This window comes from Macaca thibetana, chromosome 14 (assembly GCF_024542745.1).
Source record: "Macaca thibetana thibetana isolate TM-01 chromosome 14, ASM2454274v1, whole genome shotgun sequence".
Lineage (NCBI taxonomy): Eukaryota > Metazoa > Chordata > Mammalia > Primates > Cercopithecidae > Macaca > Macaca thibetana.
The window spans coordinates 50221542-50240126 of record NC_065591.1 but is presented as its reverse complement, the minus strand read 5'-3'; the positions used below and the strand labels follow the sequence as shown (position 1 = coordinate 50240126).

At 41.8% G+C, this 18585-nt stretch overlaps 1 protein-coding gene across 4 annotated transcripts in view; it reads left to right on the top strand.

Moving 5' to 3' along the window:
- Positions 1-10615, top strand: part of INSC (INSC spindle orientation adaptor protein) — a 133026-nt gene extending 122411 nt beyond the window's left edge. For 3 of the 4 annotated variants that reach the window (XM_050759415.1, XM_050759417.1, XM_050759416.1), the window contains 3 exons: positions 2326-2481; positions 3867-3943; positions 9333-10615. In XM_050759415.1, coding sequence (XP_050615372.1) covers positions 2326-2481; positions 3867-3943; positions 9333-9461 — 362 coding nt within the window. In that variant the 3' untranslated portion in view covers positions 9462-10615. Of the gene's footprint in view, positions 1-2325; positions 2482-3866; positions 3944-4985; positions 5060-9332 lie in introns of all 4 variants that reach the window. The other variant, XM_050759414.1, reaches the window with a different exon arrangement.
- Positions 10616-18585: the final 7970 nt, after the last annotated feature.

The window sequence follows — 18585 nt, the reverse complement described above, 5'->3', positions numbered from 1 at the left end:
GGTGGGGTGGGCCAGGTTTCATTGGCCTGGGAGCTGATCGAAGCCGTTTCTGCCAACGGACAAGGCGGCTGCCTTGCAGCTGGGAGCAGAGATGGTGAGGGCTTCCTGTGACTGGGAAATAAGGGAGCAATTAGCAACCGGTTGGAAACCAGAGACGCTAATGAGGCGGAGTGAGCTGGGAGCCTGGGCCGGCTGCCTCTGTTCTTGCTAAACCCCCTTCTCCCAGGCTTCCCTGCTGTCTTAACAAACATACACTTTCCCATCCCCCATTGCTCTGTTACTAATTGAAGGACATCATTTTGTGTTAATTTTATGTGATTGAGCTAATAATGAGAAACTTTGCTGAGCCAGCTGAGGCCATGAAGCTGAGCTGTTGCATCTGTGCCCTGTTCTTTCGGCACTTATAGAGCCTTATGTTGAAGTGTTCAGTGGGAGTGGGTCTCCAAAGGCCTGTGAATTTGAGATTGGAATATCTGGCATCTGTAGAGGGTTTTATGGTTCACAAAGTGCTATTGACTGACTCGCTCAGTAAACAGTTATTGAGACCTAATATGTGCCTGGCATTGTGCTAGACAATGAGAACAGAGATAACTAAATCCCTGCCTTTGTCCTAGAGGGTCTCACAGTCTAGACAGAGAGCACAACTTAACAAAAGTGACATATGATAGAAATATAACATCTACAATAGAATAATGCAACAGAGGGAGGTTATCATGGTGATTGGGGTTGAAAACTGGAACCATACTCTGTGGGTTTGAATCCTGGCACTGTGTTTACTAACCATATGACCTCTCAGTTTTTTCATCAACAAAATACAAATAATCCCTACCTCATAAGGATGTTGTGAGGATTAACATGAAGCATGTTAGAAGATGGTCTGGCACAGAATGAGCACTGTGCTAAGACCCTCTGCTCTTTCAGGAAACAGTGGCAGTCTCACGGGGTTTACCTGAAGAGAATTTAATGAAGGAGCTATTTTCCAAAGCAGGGCAGGATTTGAGGAATCAACAAAGGTGTCAGTGCAACTGGGGTATACTGGAAGACAGGTCTCTTAGGTCTGGACAGGGCAAATCTTGTTGTACAGGCTGGGCTTTGAGAGTTCATGGTCTAAATCACAGGTTGCAAACTTAGATGTCTACACAATTCAGACAGGTAATGTAAATGGATGAGGTGAATTCACCAGAGACAGGATCAATCTCTTTTAAAGAAGGAACTCATAATAAGCTTTAAAAATTTGTTGTCCAGAAATGAGGTCCTAGGGTTAAAATTCAGGAGGCAGTTTCAGAAGTCAGAAATCCTCCAATTAGCACACTATCAAAAATCTAAAAAATTGTAGACACTGTGTGGAGCAACAAAACAAAGCAAAACTATATTCTTGGGTAATGTCTGGCTTAAGTTCTAAGCTGCAGAAGCCACTGGGTGCAGAAGGGGGGAGTGTGGGATGGGCAGTTGGGCAACAGCTCACACAGAAGATGAACTTTTACTACAACCTGCAGGATGGAGTTTTTTAGATGGAGCATCAAGAGGGAAAACGGCATCCCTTGTAGAAAGAAAGACTGGGTAAAGGCAAGGAGGTATGAGTGGATATGGGTGTGGTTTCTAGAACAATCAGAAGACGAATCTGATTTCAGGGGGAGGTAGGAGGCTTCTCAGCAGAGATTATTCAGGTCGAAATCTCTCAGTCTAACTACTGCACCCTTTTCCAGCTTGAGTTCACTCTAAAACATTTGATCTAGTCATTATCCAGCTTAGGTTTGGATCACCTCTTACCTGGGGGATTCATCACTACTGGACCTGTCTGAATTGCAGCCAGTATCAGAAGTGAAGAGGTGATGTAGAGAAACCAGTTATCTGAGTTTCTTTCGTTTTTGTTTTCTAAATCCTAAATGTGATGCTACATCTGAATTGTAGTAGCAGCTCCCTCAACTACTAACTATGTGACACTGGGCAAGACACTTCACTTGTCTCTGGGCTTCAAAATGGAATTATAATGGTACCAAATACATGAGGCTACTAGAAGGTTTTAGGGCATTATGCATTTACTATGCATTTAGCACAGTGTTGAGTAAAAGCTCAATAATAGCACTAAAAAAATAAAGATGTCTTCAGATGTTCCTCCCAAGTATAGTGACTTGGTACATGAAGACACCCTCAGGAGTAGAAGGCATGGAGAAATAGCCTTGTCCAGCTTCTGCCCTGTGGGTGAGACCCCTGGAGTCATCCTGACAGCCTTTGCTTGCACCCTGCAGCCACCTGTCCAGCTGGCCCCATGGGGAAGGCTCCATGCTGGGAGTAGGTACCAACTGTTCCTTGCTTCCTGCCTAGGGGTCCAGCTCATCATGGGCATGCTGTCCGAAAAGCCAAGGTCTGGGACCCCTGCTGAGGTGGCAGCCTGTGAGCGAGTCCAGCAGAAAGCTGCAGTGACCCTGGCTCGTCTCAGCCGAGACCCAGATGTGGCACGGGAGGCTGTGCGGCTCAGCTGTGAGTGGTGCTTGCTGGCTGTGACTGGAGTGGAGTGGGGGGATTGGGGGCGGGAGCAGCTCTGATTTCATGGTGGCAACAGTGGACACAGGGCAAGGACTGGATGGCATAAGCCCTATCTCTGGGGGCTAGAAAATGCTGGGATGGAGGCTCAGGGGTGCAGCCCCTAGTCTAGTTTGTAACCTGGGGCTGAAGCAAGAGGGAGAAAGGACCTAGAGTGGTAAAAGTTGGCCAGAATAGTGACTCACCTGCAGACTGTTAATAAGAACCCCATTATTTCATTCACTCATTCATTTATTCACTTGCTCAGTTATTCATATACTCGTTTGTTTACTTATCTACACGTTCATTTACTCATTAATTTATCCTTTAGTTCATTTATTCATTAACCCATTCATGACTTCATTATTCACCATTAACTCCTCCATTAATTCACTCATTAACATGCTCATTCATTCAGTTAGTCACTTATTTACCCAACAAATATTTTCAGAGCACCCACTCTATGCTAAGCTGTGTTCTGAGTTCTGGGCATGTAACACTGGATGTGACATTGTCCTGATCACAGGGGCTCACAGCCTCATGGAGGTGACAAATAAAAAAAGGGATATTCTCACTTCAGTATCATGGGAGTGACACTCAAAGCATGTCCATGGTGCATTTGGCATGCACAAGAAGTAGCCCATGTTTATCTGGGTGAGTGAAAGAATGTTTTAACAAGGGGGCGAGTCCTTTGCTGTGGTTTGAAAAAGTAAGTAAAAGTTACTCCCATGTGAAGACTGAGAAAGGCTTTTCAGGAAGAAGCGTGAGAAAGGCATGGCAGTGTCACCAATCCTCCAGGTACCCAGAGGGACAGCCTGGGGCAGCAGAGGGTTCCTGCTCCTTCAAGACCTTACAGAGGATGGACACGCAGACTGCATTTGCATACCTTCTACTGCTATCGTATAATGAGGGTTTTTTTTTTTTTTTCTTAAAGTTTGAAAGAAGTCAGTCTGCATTGCAAAGCTAAGTCATTCACTTAACTCTGCTCAGTAAAGCCCTAGGAAATATTAGTAGAGTCTATAGTTTTATGTTATTTTAGCCACAGTATATTTTCTGGCTGAAATTGGCACTTGAGAAAAAAAGACACAGCTAGGAATTTTGTCTGGTAAAGATTCAAATGTTAACCCACATCTGTGGATTTGGCTTGGATGCTTCAGCTTGGCCTGACCCTAACCAGGCTCTGCTCACCACTGAGGGAGTAGAAAGTTTCCACCACAGACTCCCCGAGGTGGGTTCAGCCCCCTTCTCTGGCAGATTGGGTGTGCAAGGGAGGCCCAGAACCTCTGGGTCAGGCCCGACTGGGCCCCGTCCTGGGCTTGAGGCTCTCCCTGTGTCTCCTACAGGCATGTCCCGTCTCATCGAGCTCTGCAGATCCCCATCAGAAAGGAACAGCAGTGATGCCGTGCTCGTGGCCTGCCTGGTGAGTTCTCAGTCTTCCCCCAGCTTTTCCCCTGGCCTTCAGGATGCAGACAAGGGGGCCAGGAGAACTGGCTATGCTGTGGCTGGCTTCAGTAAGCTGTAAAACCTCTCTGGGCTTTAGCTTTTCTCTTTAGGATAGTGATCATTATAATATTTGTTTCACTTAATTCATAAAATCGTGATGAAAATTTTATGAGGTAATATGTGTGAAAGATGATGGCTGAGAAACTCCCTCTTCCCTCTGTTCTACCACTACAGTTTTAGGAACAGGAACCTTTGAGGTTCCCGTGGAACGCTAGTTGGTGTTGTCTATGTCATGGTGCCTGCAGAACGTGGGAGCTAGGATAAGGATATCCCCTGCCTATTCCAAAGGGAATAAAGGGAGAAAAGCCTCCACTTATCCCTACAGGGAGCCCATCTGGTGGCACTCTTCCAGCATTGTAGCTCCCTCCACTTTTGTGGAACAGAACGAGAAGGAACACAACAAGATAGAGTGGACTATTTAGCAGCAACCTGGATCCTCACCTTGAACACAAGCAAGTGTATCCTAGGAAGTCCCCACCCAACTTCTTTTTGCTGGGGGTCCATCATGAAATAATCAATAGTACCAGACAGAGAATGCACACTTCGTCTATATATTCTTCCCTACTAGGGCTGTAAGGACTCCCAAAGTAGAGTAGCTTCCATTTGAAAACATTTAGGAGCAGGGAAGCCACTCTATAAACAGAACCCTTAAGTTCCAGAAGAAAGTGCTGGCTGTTGTGATCAAAGAACACAAGGGGGAAGTGATGGATTTAAAGATCCTTCAAGCTGTCTCACAGTAAAGTCCTCTCCTCAGCCCGTTTTGAGCTGAGCTTGTCTCTTTTCTGGTAGTTTCTGATGGGCATTTGGCAATTGTAGAAATAGTAGGACATTACAGTCAATCAGATCTGTCTTGGTCGTACCATTAATGAGCTGTGTGACATTTGATAAGTCACTCAATGCTATACATTTTATTCAATAAATGTTTACGGAATGATTCTGTGTTCCATTAACTGTTCTAGGCTATGGGGATACAGCTGCAGGTAAAAAAGAAAAATCTCTGCCCTTCTGTGGCTTTTATTTTGGTACGTTCAAGGCAATCTTAATCTTCTTGTGCCTTTGGTGGTCTGGTGAAGCTTACAGACCCCTTTTCAGAATAATCTTTTAAATGCAAAAATAAAAATAAAATGTATAGAATTAAAACCAAAACCAATTATATTTAAAATTATTAAACTATTAAATATGTGATATATTAATATATTTGCTTTTTAGCCAACATATTAAATAAGACCTAGCAGTGAGTCTAGTAAGTATTGTCATCTTGACTCATGCAGACCATAAATGGTATTTGAAAATATTTTCAACAACTTTCATGGGCTGTGAAAGTATCTGTAATTTCTACTGGGAAATCACAAGTCACAGGGATTGCGAAGACGCCATGGTTTGTTGCTGCATTCACATTGCAATAGAAGGAAATGCTAAGTTTCAGTTACAGGTTGGTGAAAATAAAGATGTAACTTTTTCTCATTCAAATTCACAGATCCTCTTAATTCCGCCTGTTCTAGCAAGTGAAGTGAGAGGAAATTAACATGTAATGATTGACCCCAACTACCACTGCCTGACTCTGAATAGACCCTGAGGAAATGTTGGTAGCATTGAAAGCACTTGGGAAACTATAAAGCTCCATTCAAATATGAGGGCTTGTGATTATTACTGCTATCATTTTTATTAGTGTGAAGGAGAGCACACAAAAGAGCTTGGATACTATCTTTAATCACTTTAAGGACTTTCAAGCCAAAAAGGGATTATATTTGTTCTGTGGATGAGTTGGTGGATGCTGAAGAGAACCCCTCCCTCCCTAATCCATTCTCCGTGTGGCTTCTGAGTTAATTTTCCTAATGACAGTTTATAATCATGACACTTTCATGAAATCTCCATCGAACCTTTTCATGGTTCCCCATTATTTCTGGGCCACTGTCCGTCTGTTCAGCCCTTCTCAGTCTGGCTCCGACCATCCCTAGGGCCTGCAGACCTCCCACTGTCTCCAGGCCCTGTCCACCTGGGTTAAGCCAGAGCACCCTGAACTGTGTGCCTTGACCCTTGCTCCCAGCAAATGTTTTCTCTATAACTCTGTTTATTAAAATTCTGCCAATCCTTCCAAGCTTAGATGTAAATCTCTCTCCTTCACAAAATTTTCCAGGAGCTCTGTGTGGTGCAAAGCCAGAGAATAAACAGCATGAACCTGAGCCTCCTGTCTTGGATTTTGTTTCACTCAGTCCAAGGCAGGTTCCATTATCTTTGTCCCAGGTGTTGTAAGGGGAGGCTCTTGGAATTCAGACACAGGCCTGCCTGATTCTAGAGGCCTGCACTTTTCAACCAGACCATCTTGTTCCAAGCCATGCTCTTTCTCTCCCCATCTCTTATGGCACTGGTCTCCAGCATTGACTCATGGAGGAGGATTTGTATTTTTCTCCCTCTAGCCTGGAACCTTCCCAGGGCAGGGGACTTTTTCCAGCTTTTTGTATATCCATGGGACGTTGAGTTTGGTGACTATGTATTAATTGACTTGGGGACTGATAGACTTGCTTCCCCTTTTCCTAGCTCCCAGTCTTGGGGATGTCCATAGTTTGTCCCTAGGAATGTTCCAACATTTGAGTGTGGTCTCCTGGCTGGTGAGATTCACTTGGAGTCTAGCCTGGCAGGTGGAGTTAGAAGCCACCATTCCTGTTCTTCCCCAAGACCTTTCCAGCTTTAAAGGCTCCCTCCAGGTGGAGGGAGGAAGGTTCACTTATTGTCTCCCCTGTCTGGGAAGGTGGCAGTGCAGATCATCTCTCCCAAACAGAATGGTTTTTTCCCGAATGAAGCAGCTGTCAGTAGGTTGCCAGGCTTGTTTAATGCTTGGGTGCTTTCAGGCTATCTGGGAATGAGATTCTAGGATGACTAGCTGTTTAACCCTCCCAGAGAAGCAGAGGCTGAGAGAAGGGTTGGCAAGGGTGCAGGGTCCTTTGAGGCTGCTGCGCACTGAGGAGGGGGTGCTCTGAGCTATGGTAGGGTTCATGTCCTGTAGACTTTCTGGGGACCGTGGGGAGGTAAGGGTGTCTCTTCTCTCTCTGTTGTTCTCTGCTGTGTTTTGGTTTCTGCTTTGCTCTCTTTCTAGGGTTTGCCTTCTCAGCAGTTTCTCTTTCTCCTTTCCCTCCCTCCCCTCTTTTTATCACCATAACTCCTTTCTGTCCCTCTCTACTCCTTCCTTTTTCTCTCTGCCTCCTTACCTCACCCTACCTCTCTCCTATTATCTCCCCTCCTCCTAAGGGCTCTCTCTTTTATTTTCTTTGCCACGATTTCTCTTTTTTTCTCCATCTCTTTTTTATACTTGGTCTTTTTTCTCCACCAAGTTCATCTCTGTCTGTTTTAATATTTCCTTCTTGTTCTTTTTTCTCTGTTGTCTCTTTTTCTCTTTTTTTTTTTTTTTTTTTGGCTATTTCCCTTTTCTGTCTTATTTGCTCTCTTGATAAGTCTATGTTCTATTTCTCTGTGTCTCCTTGTCTCCCTTCTTGCTTTATTTTTTATCCCTAATGATGCGAAAATGCACTGGTGGCCTTATTTCTTCATCTTCAGAAAATCCCTGATTCTGTTTTCATGGTGAAAACTCAAGGGCAATGGGGTTATCTTTCCCTGTTGGAGCCAAGAAGAATCAGAAAGTGCTATGAAGTTTACCCTCGTTAGCCCATGGGGTAAACCATGCCCCATGAGAGTCAAGATGTGCTAGTTGGAGGCAGTTCTGGGGAGTCTACTTCCCATTGCTAGAGTCACAGACCCTGCTCATTAATGCACAGAGACACACGCTCCTTCTCTTTGACCCTGCCTGGACATGACAGCACCTGTGACTCCCAGCAACCAGCTCAAACTATCCTCTCTTTTCACTTTGTTGGCCTGATTTCTCAGCAACAGGCTACCTGCCATGTCCAGGTAATGAGCGGTACCCCTGCCTTATGCTCAATATAACCTTGTATCCTGGGGTTGCAGCATCCTACCTGTGTGTGTAGGTCTGAGTGCCCTGGAGTTGGACTCCTGTGTGATGTCTGGAAGGCCACTTTCCCCCTCTGAGCCCTAGTTTCCTTATTTCCAAAATGGAGATCATGACACTTAGCTTGCAACATCATGTAGGGATTAAGTGAGGTGCTATGGGGAGATCCTCAGTGTTTGCATTCCCTCCTTCTTTGCTTCTTTTGCCATTCTAGATATTCCCCCACTCTTTTTGCTTCCAGAGGTGGGAGAAGAGAGGTACCTTGTTCCCTGCTGTGTATATGCCCAGGAAGAGGGAAGAAATTAATATTTATTAAACACAATATGCATTGCCTCAGTTAACTGGTAAACAGGTCTAGGTAGGTGCACAGCTCACATTTAGTTTCAGGTTGCACTATCAGCAGATCTCAGTATTAAAGCACTTCGTTTATTCATTTCTTTTCAGTCAACATTTATTGAGCCCTGTGCCAACCTCTGTGTTGTCTGCTACAGATACAGAGAAATAGAAAACAAGATCCTTACTCTTGAGGAGCTCAGAGTCTAGTGTGAGAGATAAATACCTAAAAGCTAGTTACAGTCAAGTGTGAGAAACTTGAGGTCCGCCCAGGGGCCCTGGTTGCACAGAGGAGGGAGGGATGGACTGTCTCTGCTTCAGGGTAATTGGGGAAGGCTTCATGGGGGAGGTAACAATAGGCAAGAGCAGGAAGTCACTTCAAGTCACAAGTAAGAGTATGAGCAAGGAGGAGGGGGTATAGCTCAGAAGTAGAGCATTGGATTGCAGATTAAGAATATGAGCAAGGACACATGGACATAAAACAGAAATAGCATAGTCATTGCTTATTGTGTGGGGAGCTGGGGAATGATTTTATTCTGCCAGCACCTCTCTTTCCTGTTCATCCCCCTTGCCAGATGTTTAATTTCTCAGTAGCAGAATGCCTATCTACTTTTACAATATGTTCTCCCTCTCTTTTCTTCTTTTTTCCATAGTGCTTTCCATAGGACCTTGCTGAATTTATGGATGAATGAATAGTTCTTGCTATTCTAAGTTTACTTTAGGGATCTGGAAACAGTAAAGACCATTACTAAGATTATTAACAGCTTTCAGATGACATCTATCTTAGTGATCAAGGTGTAAATAAAGCCAGGTGAACAAGAGATGTGGTTGCTATGTTGACCAGGGGACCAAGATGGTCGCTGGGGTGCCAAGTGGCCAACATGATGATCAGCCCAAATTGTTTGGTAAATGCACCACTTCCTGAAATGCACATTTCAGGCTGGGTGAAGGAAATACACGTACCTGACATGGCCCAGTCTGATATGTGTCACCTCTTCTGTCTTCTCCCCAGGCTGCTCTGCGTAGATTGGCTGGGGTCTGCCCCGAAGGCCTCCAGGACTCTGACTTTCAGCAGTTGGTCCAGCCTCGGCTTGTGGATTCCTTCTTACTCTGCAGCAACATGGAGGAGAGTTTTGTGTAGTGGGTGTGGGAGAAGAAAGACATTTGGCTGTTCTCACGCCCCCTCTGAGTACGCACCAGTGAACACACCTGAGTACACACAAGCTCTCCTCATCTTATTTATACTTAACTTATTTTTGTGTGAAATAAACGGAGGGCAAAATCTTAGAGCAACATCATCAAACAGTCTGTGGTCCTTGGGAATCTTCTTTGTTTTTTATTTTTTGACTTCTGTAGCTTTTCAGTTGCAGATGTTGAAATTCATAATGGCTAATATGACAGATTGTCATGGGTGATTCCACTTCATCTTATTTTTTCTACTCTCACTATATAATCTTGCCACATTTTTTAAAACTTCGGAACCAGAGTATTTCAACTGCCTAGCAGAGTTTTTTTTTTTTAAGCTATATTTGCTCTTCCCAAAAATCTAACATGAATTCCATAATTGGGTAGAATATATTGGAAAAAAGTTTCTTTTTCTTCAATAAATGGAATTATATATATCCCAGATTTTCTTATTAAGTTGTGTTTTAAACTAAGTTCTTGCTTCCCAAGGTTTCATTCCCCCAAAACTTTTCCAACCATTAAAAGTACATATCGAATTGTCTTGTTTTCACAGGTGTATAAATAGGTTAAGCTCTGATTGATTTAGTGAGAAACCAAAGTGACTTTCAAAAATACTTCCAAAGGCACCAGAAACCCTGCTTCCTTTGGCTTCTTTTCTTTTGTGTAACCTCCTGTTCACCTCCTGGTGAATAGAATCTTTAGATGAGGCTTATTGAATGATTCCTCCTCAAAACTATACTTGAGAGCAGTGGTGTGCTGAAGCCAGCTCATGCCCACTCACAAGGGACAACTGTGGGAATTTCTTCCCAACTCTGCACTCAGTGACCTTGTGTTGGTAGCCATGAGCTACCCCATGAGCCCTCATGTTGAAATTGGCCATAGTGGGAGTATTTACACCACAGAAATTCGCAGATGCTATAAAGCACAGTTTTGCTTTTTTTTTTCCCCTAGAGAGCTGGTTTACCAATATTACTGCTTGAAAATATCACAAAAATCTGGGGATCCTTCTGAAAATATTAATGCCATCATATTATGATATAATTTACATGATATAATTGTGTAAAATCATGATTATAATAATGTTTCAAGAAACATTTCTTAAATTCCCAATTACTAGTTTAAGTGAGTTAATCTAATGAACCAAGTCATGGGCGAAGCATGTAATGTGCATTATCTAATTTATTCCTCACAATAATCACGTATTAATTAGTGTATTCATATATGTTATTACCTATAATCAGATTATTAAATTATTTGTCCAAGGTCACTAGCTAGTAAGTGGTGCTAGGATTTGAATCTGGCAATATCTATTACCAAAGCCTTTGTGCTGAAGTCATATGCTGTATAGAAAGGTAATGTCTAGGTCCTCCCACCTAATGTGATGATGATGATGATTATTATGATAGAAAACCCTTGTGCAACATTAACCAGGTGCCATGGATTTGTTTTATATCATTCTCGGTATAGATATTAACATTTATTACTATATACCCATTTTACAGAGAAGAAACAGAGGAAACTCATTTTACAGATGCAGCAACGGAGCTGAAGTAGCAAGAAAATGGCAGACCCTGGATTCAAACCAAGGTCTTCTGAGTCCTTATACAAAGCTTCCGTTTTTAGAAATAAGGTATATATATCTCACTGAGTTATGCTAAGATATTGGCAACTTTCATTATATGATATCAACAAATAACTTTTGTTAATATCATTATGATCTCATCAGAAAAGTTTTTAAATATTGGGAAGCTATCAAGCTTGGAAGCATAAATTTTGTCATTGGCAACAAACACTGTCAGTTGCTTCCCTTGAAGAGATGGACTCACTTTGTTCATTTTTGAGAAAATGTCTGCCAAACACCTCAGTCTCAATAACCACAATTTGTTGACTATTCTTCCAAGTAAAGGTAGTGTTCCATAGAAAAAGCAACTAGTTCATACAGCAGGTCAGACAATCACACAAGTACCTTTCTCTTGAAACTGACATGCATTCTGCTTTGGCATACAGTAGAAATGCCTGAAGTGCAGTTTTCGTATCACTCAGAATAGTTAAAATGGCATGTACCAGGGGTCAGAATTTAATACACTTAATAATTTTTACTGCTTCATCAAGGATATTCCTAAGTGGAATTGGCATTTTAAAAATTTAAGTGTGTGGCAGTGAAGAATACAATAACTATAAGTACAGTTTGGTGCCATTGCCTTGATCATATTAAGGTTCAATTTTACTTACCATTGCTTTTGTACCATTAGTGCAAATGTCAATAAGTGGAGAAACGTAAATAACTTCTTAGTATTTTTATAAAAATAGTTTTGACCTCACAGAGCTCCTGAATGTGTCTTAGGAATCCCCAGAGATCAGGGGCCCTAATTTGAGAATCACTGATCTAGTTTAATACTAATTTTATAGTGAGGAAACTGAGGCCTGTGTTGAGGGGAAGCACGTGATTTTTCCCCCAAAGCATACAGAATGAAGACTAAATCGTAGCCTTTTGTGTTCAAGGTCAAAGTTCTGCCCATTCCTCAATATCAGGCTAGTTGGTCACTAATATCACAGAACTGGAAGAGATTAAAGGAGAGTAGCTCTTCGGATAATAAATAACGTTGAACATTCCTACACTGCAACCTTTATTGTGAAAGTGCATATATATCAGCCAGGGGCCTAGTAGGAAACAGAGTTTAACTCGGGTGGTTCAAATAATAAAGTTTTAGTAAAGAGACTACTTGGAGACTTGAATGCAGAGTTAAGAGAGCTATTGAGGGATGCTAAGTCACCCAGAGACTAAGCCGTTACCATGCTAAGGGCAGAAGGGTCAAGTGAGATAATAGTGTTACCAAAGTCCACTGAGAGCTGCAGTTGTGGCGGAGGGGCTTATCTGGTGGGAGCCATAGGGACTCAGCTGCTGTGAGGGACATGGAGTCTGGGCAGGGAGGCAGCAGGACAGAAATACCCAGACCATCTCTTCTCACCTTCTGACCTCCTTCCAGTGCCTCCCATTGGCTAGTACTCTGGTGAGAGCCAGTTATGAAATCCTCTGGAACCAGCCACTTGAGAAGAGTGCAGGTTAGAGAAGAGTAGAGATTGGATCTGGGTAAGGTTAGGATGGGGCCAAACTGAGAATAATAGCACAGGTAGAAAAGTCTACATCCTTCCTTATTCCTCTGAAAAGCAACCAGTATTACTTTGGGCCTAAAGCAAACCATCAAGTAACAGGATTTATGAGACTTGTTTTAGAGAAGGGGAAAGTAAGGGGGTTATAGGTAGAGGCAAATAATATCCCTCCTTGGAGCCTTGTTTCAGAAAGAACCAGGAAGGGTGGAGTAGGAGATGGCAGCGCCTGGAGAAAGGGAAGTAGATTGTGTCCCAGGCCTCAGAGTAAGGAAGATAGAGATATTCAGGGAATTACCTGTCCCAGGCCTTAGAGGAAGGAAGACAGAGTTATTCAGAAGTTGGTGCAGAGCTGAATCAACTGCAGCAGACTGTTAAAATCACAGGAGGTCTATAAAGAAAGGAGTCAGCATAGTTGATGGTTCCTAGACATGGGACCAAAGGCTGTGGCCAGAAGTGTGCTCCAGGGAAAGGTAGAAGAGTCTCCACCTTCCACACCAGCCCTTGACTCTGCCCCATGGTTTTCCCATAGTAACTTTCACTCTGCTGACTCTCTACCTACACTCTGTACAAGACAACTACTATACTGGGCAGGACATTGACCAGCTATGTGGCCTTAGGCCTTCATGATTGAGGCCATGGGCATAAAGTCCTCACTAGTCAGGTGCAGCCACAAGTTAGCTCAGGTCACACAGATCAGGTTGGAATGGGGGTGGCTGATTGATTAAAAGTCAGGATTTTCTTGGCCTAAAGCACACATATTGCCTGCAATCTTCCTTTATCTCTAGGCCCTAGGATGGGATTAAGGCTGGAACTGGGTTTTCAGGAAGCCCACAGGTTGAGTAGAGTCTACATCTATATACTGTGTCTAGATGGGGAAATCTGGACACCCAGATTCTTTAGGATACGTGGGCAGCATGCTATGGAGAAAGAGTCACCACCAGTTGGAATCAGGAGGATTCCTCCATGAGTTAAAAATCCTAGCTCTACCACTTTATTGTTGTTGACTTTGGACAGGGCTTTGTACCTCTATGAGTTTCTGTTCTCTCATCTGTAAAGTAGGGATAATACTCCTGCCTGATCTCCCTCTTAGGGTTAGGATTAAGATTAGGGAAGATCATTTGTATGGAAGTTCTTAGTAAACTATAAAGTTCTGTGCAAATGTAAGTTGTTGTCATCATCATTACTGTCATCATTTTGGAAAGGACTCTATAGATGACCCAGTACTTCACTTTTGTTATGCTGGGTCCCCTTGACGGTATCCCTTCTAACAGAATTCTTCATTATTGCTCTCACATCTCCACTGAATGTCTTTACTTTCTCTATTATTTGACAGTCCTCAGGATCATGAAGTTTCACCCTATATGAAGCCATAATCTGAAAATTCATCTGTTTGTCCTAGCGTTGGTGTCTATCTCTTGGCATGTTATCTGTTCAACAAAAGAAATTACTCCCAAATTTAGTGGCTTAAAACAATGACAACTACAACAACAGCAACAACAGTAACAACAACAACAAATTTATTCTTATATTTCCTGTGGGTCAGATTTTCAGAAATAGCTTAGCTGAGTGGATATGGCTCAGGATTTCTCATAAGTTTCTAATGAAGATGTTGAAAGCATTCACAGAATGGCAGAGCAAGGGCTCCCAAAGTCTGCTTCTCCGTAAAAGCAATGAGAACACTGTTTAAGATTGTAAAAATCAATTTTTTTCAGAACTTTGAAAATTAATTAAAGGCTTGCAATAATCCAAGGAGTTCTAAAGAAAAAGGCCTGAATCTCTGTAAGAACAGTGAGCTTTGTAGTGTTTAACCTGTCTCATTCTCATACCTCTCTCCCTAGCTCCAGGGTATTCTTAAAGACCAGCAGCCTCAAAACTACAATAGCTGTAAAAACCAGCGGCATAGCACACCAACATGGCACATGTATACATATGTAACAAACCCGCACGTTGTGCACATGTACCCCAGAATTTAAAGTGTAATAATAATAACAATAATAATAATAATAATAATAAAAAGAAAAGCAGCAGCATAGCAGCTCCTGGAAGAAGCAAAATGAGTTTGGAGTTTCTGTAAAAACTCCAACTAGACATCCATACGCAAAAGAAATCCAACTGGAAAGCTACATTATGCCAAACACAAAAATTAACAGAAAATGCATCATAGACCTAAGTATAAGAGCTAACACTATACAACTCTTTGAAGTAAACATAGGTGTAAATCTTTATAATCTTGGGTTAGACAATGGTTTCTTGGCTATGATATCTAAAGCAAAAGTGACAAAAGAACAAATAGATAAATTATATTTCACCAAAATTAAGAACTTTTGTGCTTCAAAGATCACCACTAAGAAAGTGAAAAGGCAACTCATGGAATAGGCAAAAATATCTTCAAGTCGTGTATCTGATAAGGGGTTGATATCAGATACAATAAATTATTATAATTCAACAATAAAAACACAACCCAATTAATAGCTGGACAAAGGATTTGAATAGATATCTCTCCAAAGGAGACATACAAATGGTCAAAACATATGTAAAAGATGCTCATATCATGAGTCATTAGGGAATGCAAACCAAAATTGCAATGGGATACCACTTCATACTGGCTAGGATTGCTAAAATGAAGAAAATACAATAACAAGTATTGGTAAGGATATAGAGAAATTATAATCTTCATACATTGCTGGTGGGATGGTAAAATAATACAGCCACTTGGAAAACATTCTGTTAGTTCCTCAAAATATTGAACATAAAGTTACCATATGGCCCAGCAATTCCACTCATGGTATATGTTCAAAAGAAATGAAAATGTTCACACAAAAACTTGTACACTAAGGTTCGTAATAGCATCACTCATAGTTGCCCCAAAGTAGAAACAACTCAAATGTCCATTAGCTGATAACTAGTCTTTAAAAATGTGATAAACCGTACAATGGAATATTATTTGGCAATAAAAAAATGAGGCATTTATGTAGGCTACAACAGTGATTAACATTGAACACATTATGCTAAGTGAAAGAAACTAGTACAAAAGGCAACATATTGTACTGTTCCAAATATATGAGATGTACGGAGTAGCCAAACCTGCATGGATAGGCAGTCGATTAGTGGTTGTCAGGGGATATGGGGAGGAGGAACGTGGAGTAACTGCTAGTGAGTATGGAGTTTCTTTTTGGTGTGATGAAAATTGATGGTGAATGTTGCATAACTCTGTGAATATACTAAAAATCCAGTGAATTATACACTTTAAAAGGATGAATTTATGATATGTGAATTGTATCTCAATTAAAACTGTTACTTTTTAAAAAGGTGTTCACCAGGGCTGTGATCACATTAAGACATCAATAGGATTGGAGGATCTGCTTTCAAGGTTGCTCACTCACCTGGCTGGCAAGGTGGTGCTAGTTGGTGGTGGGAGGCCTCAGTTACTCTTCATTCAAGCCTCTCGCAGGCTGCTTCAGTGTCCTTTTGACGTGGCTTTTAGCTTCCTCTAGAGTGAGTGATCCAAGAGAGATAGAGCCAGACAGAATCCATCCTTTTTATGAGCTAGCCTTAGAAGTCACTTAGATGACTTCTGACACATTTTGTTAGTTAGAAGCATGTAACTGCATCTAGCCCTCATTCAAGGAAAGGGGAATGAAGTTCCACTGTTTGAAGAGTGGATTATCAAAGAATTTTCAGACATATTTTAAAACCACCACATTGATTATATTTTTAGCAAGGCTTTTCTGTCTAAAATGCTATTTTACTAGTCACATTCATGTTTTCCAAACTCTTTCTAAACTGCTCACTCAATTTCAGGAAGTCTAATGTGTCAATATCTCTGAGGTCCCAACTATCTCCCTGTGTGCCACTGCTACCAAAATGAGCATACAGAACTGAAAACAAACCCACTCCTTTTCCCTCTACTCCTCTCCACGTCTCTCACCATGCCAGCCGCCAGCTGTGGTAGAACAAAGCCAGCAATAATTGCATTTGTTAGAAGAATAAAGGTAAAGAGAAAATTACCACTGAAATATGATTTCAAAAACAACAGTTCAAAAGGGAATAAAAGGAAAATGCAACAAGCAGAAGAAAATGTACTTTCTTGCTTAATAACAATATTCCACACCCTTTGAATTTTTTTGCTTGGGATAAGGAGGTCTGGGAGCAGGAAGTGTGCAAGTCTAATTTTCTAATATAAGTTGTAGAAAAGAATAAGAAGGGAAGATCAAAGAATGAGGAAACCGAGAGCCTACTCAAAGGCATTGAGACACAAATGACACTACGTAAGCTTCCGACGTACGATCCTTCATGAGAGGACTTGCCCTAGGAAGACCTGCGGCTCTGTCATGTCTTGTCTCTGGCTATATTAAACATCAGAATAATTACTATCCCTTCAATGATACCTTTTTGTAACACCCACAAATTCATAGTGTGGAAAGATGGTGTTACACATAAAGGAAACTTTATTAACAAGCAAAAGAAAAGGAGGAAGAAAAGGAAATTGGACACAGAATGGAAAACTCAGGCCAAAGACTTGCAGGGTCTTTATTTTATTTTCTTTTCTTTTCTTTTTTTTTTTAAATAATATTCAGAAAGGTGGAAGCTTTGAAAGAGAAAGTTTAAATGAGGAAAGAAGGGGTGACGTCAAGCCCTGGATGAGATTTACAGTTAAAGCCCATAGCAGGTGGGAGAACGTCCTGTCCTCCCTCTCCAGGCTGTGCACCCCTAGCAGGCAGGAGACATGACTCTGTCTCAACTGATGAGACCCTCTCAAAGTCCAACCGATTTTAACAGAGCCTTGGAGTGTAGACTGGGAACTTGGTCATATCTATGACCTAGGTAAGAAGTCATAACAGGGACCCTGGGGCAAAGAATCCTATTCTGGAACACACAGAACGGGGAAGAATTGAAGGAGCCTTTCCTCAGCTCAGTGGCTCCATTTGAAATTTGCCTCAAAGTATGGAGCTAATGCTGATCATAATTATTGAGTGCCTCCTACCTGGAGTCATTTACCAAGTGTTACGTCTCATTTTCTCCTTGTGAGTTGGGTGCTATTATTGTATTTCCACACATACTCTCCATTACAGATGGGGAAGAGGCTTAGAGGGGTCAAGGAGTGTTGCCAGAACCAGAAAGTTAATGCTGATGCGGGATAGATTCCATATCTCTTTGACTTTAGAAGCTAATTAGGAAAAAAGTAGGGACTTAACACCATACACTTATTAGTAGCTAGATGTGGCGCTGGATCTTTGTAGAGCCACTGTCCTCCAGCAAACATATCATGAAGGTCTGCTCTAGGCTCAGGAAAGAAAAATAAATATAAGTAAGTGCCAGGATTACCTCTGATTTTAGACTAGAGGGTGGCGAGTTGTAGATAAGCCAATCCCTTCAGAAAAGTATAGTGGTTAAAATTGTAGACTGTCGTGGATTTGAATCCTGGCTCTACCATTTACTAACTATATAATCTTGGGAAAGATACATACCTCCCTGTGCCTCAATTGCCTCATATGTAAAATGGGATAATGATAGTGCCTTAGGCATAGGATTGTTGTGAGAATTAAATGTGGCAATACATGGAAAAGACTTAAAATAGCGCCTAATGGCAAGTGCTCAATAAACGTGGTTACAATGAAAGTTAACTGAATCCCACTTTTGCATCTATTCAGGTTGCCTGGTCCTCCTTGACAGTGCTTTAGATGCAGGCCCATAGTGTGTTAGAAACAGAGACTATTAATCCTGTGAGGGATGCAGGGACCATCTAGGCTGAGCTCTACATCCTCCACCTAGGAAAGAAGAAACAGGCTTAAAATTACAGAGCAAATAAATGGAAAAGCTGGTACTTGGATCCAAGAAATAACAACTACTACTATCACAGCTGCCATTTTCTTGAGCACTTGTTCTGTGCCAGGCACTGTATATATACTACTTCACTAAATTTCTAAAACAATTCCTGCTAAGTAGATATTATTGATTCCTTTTTACAA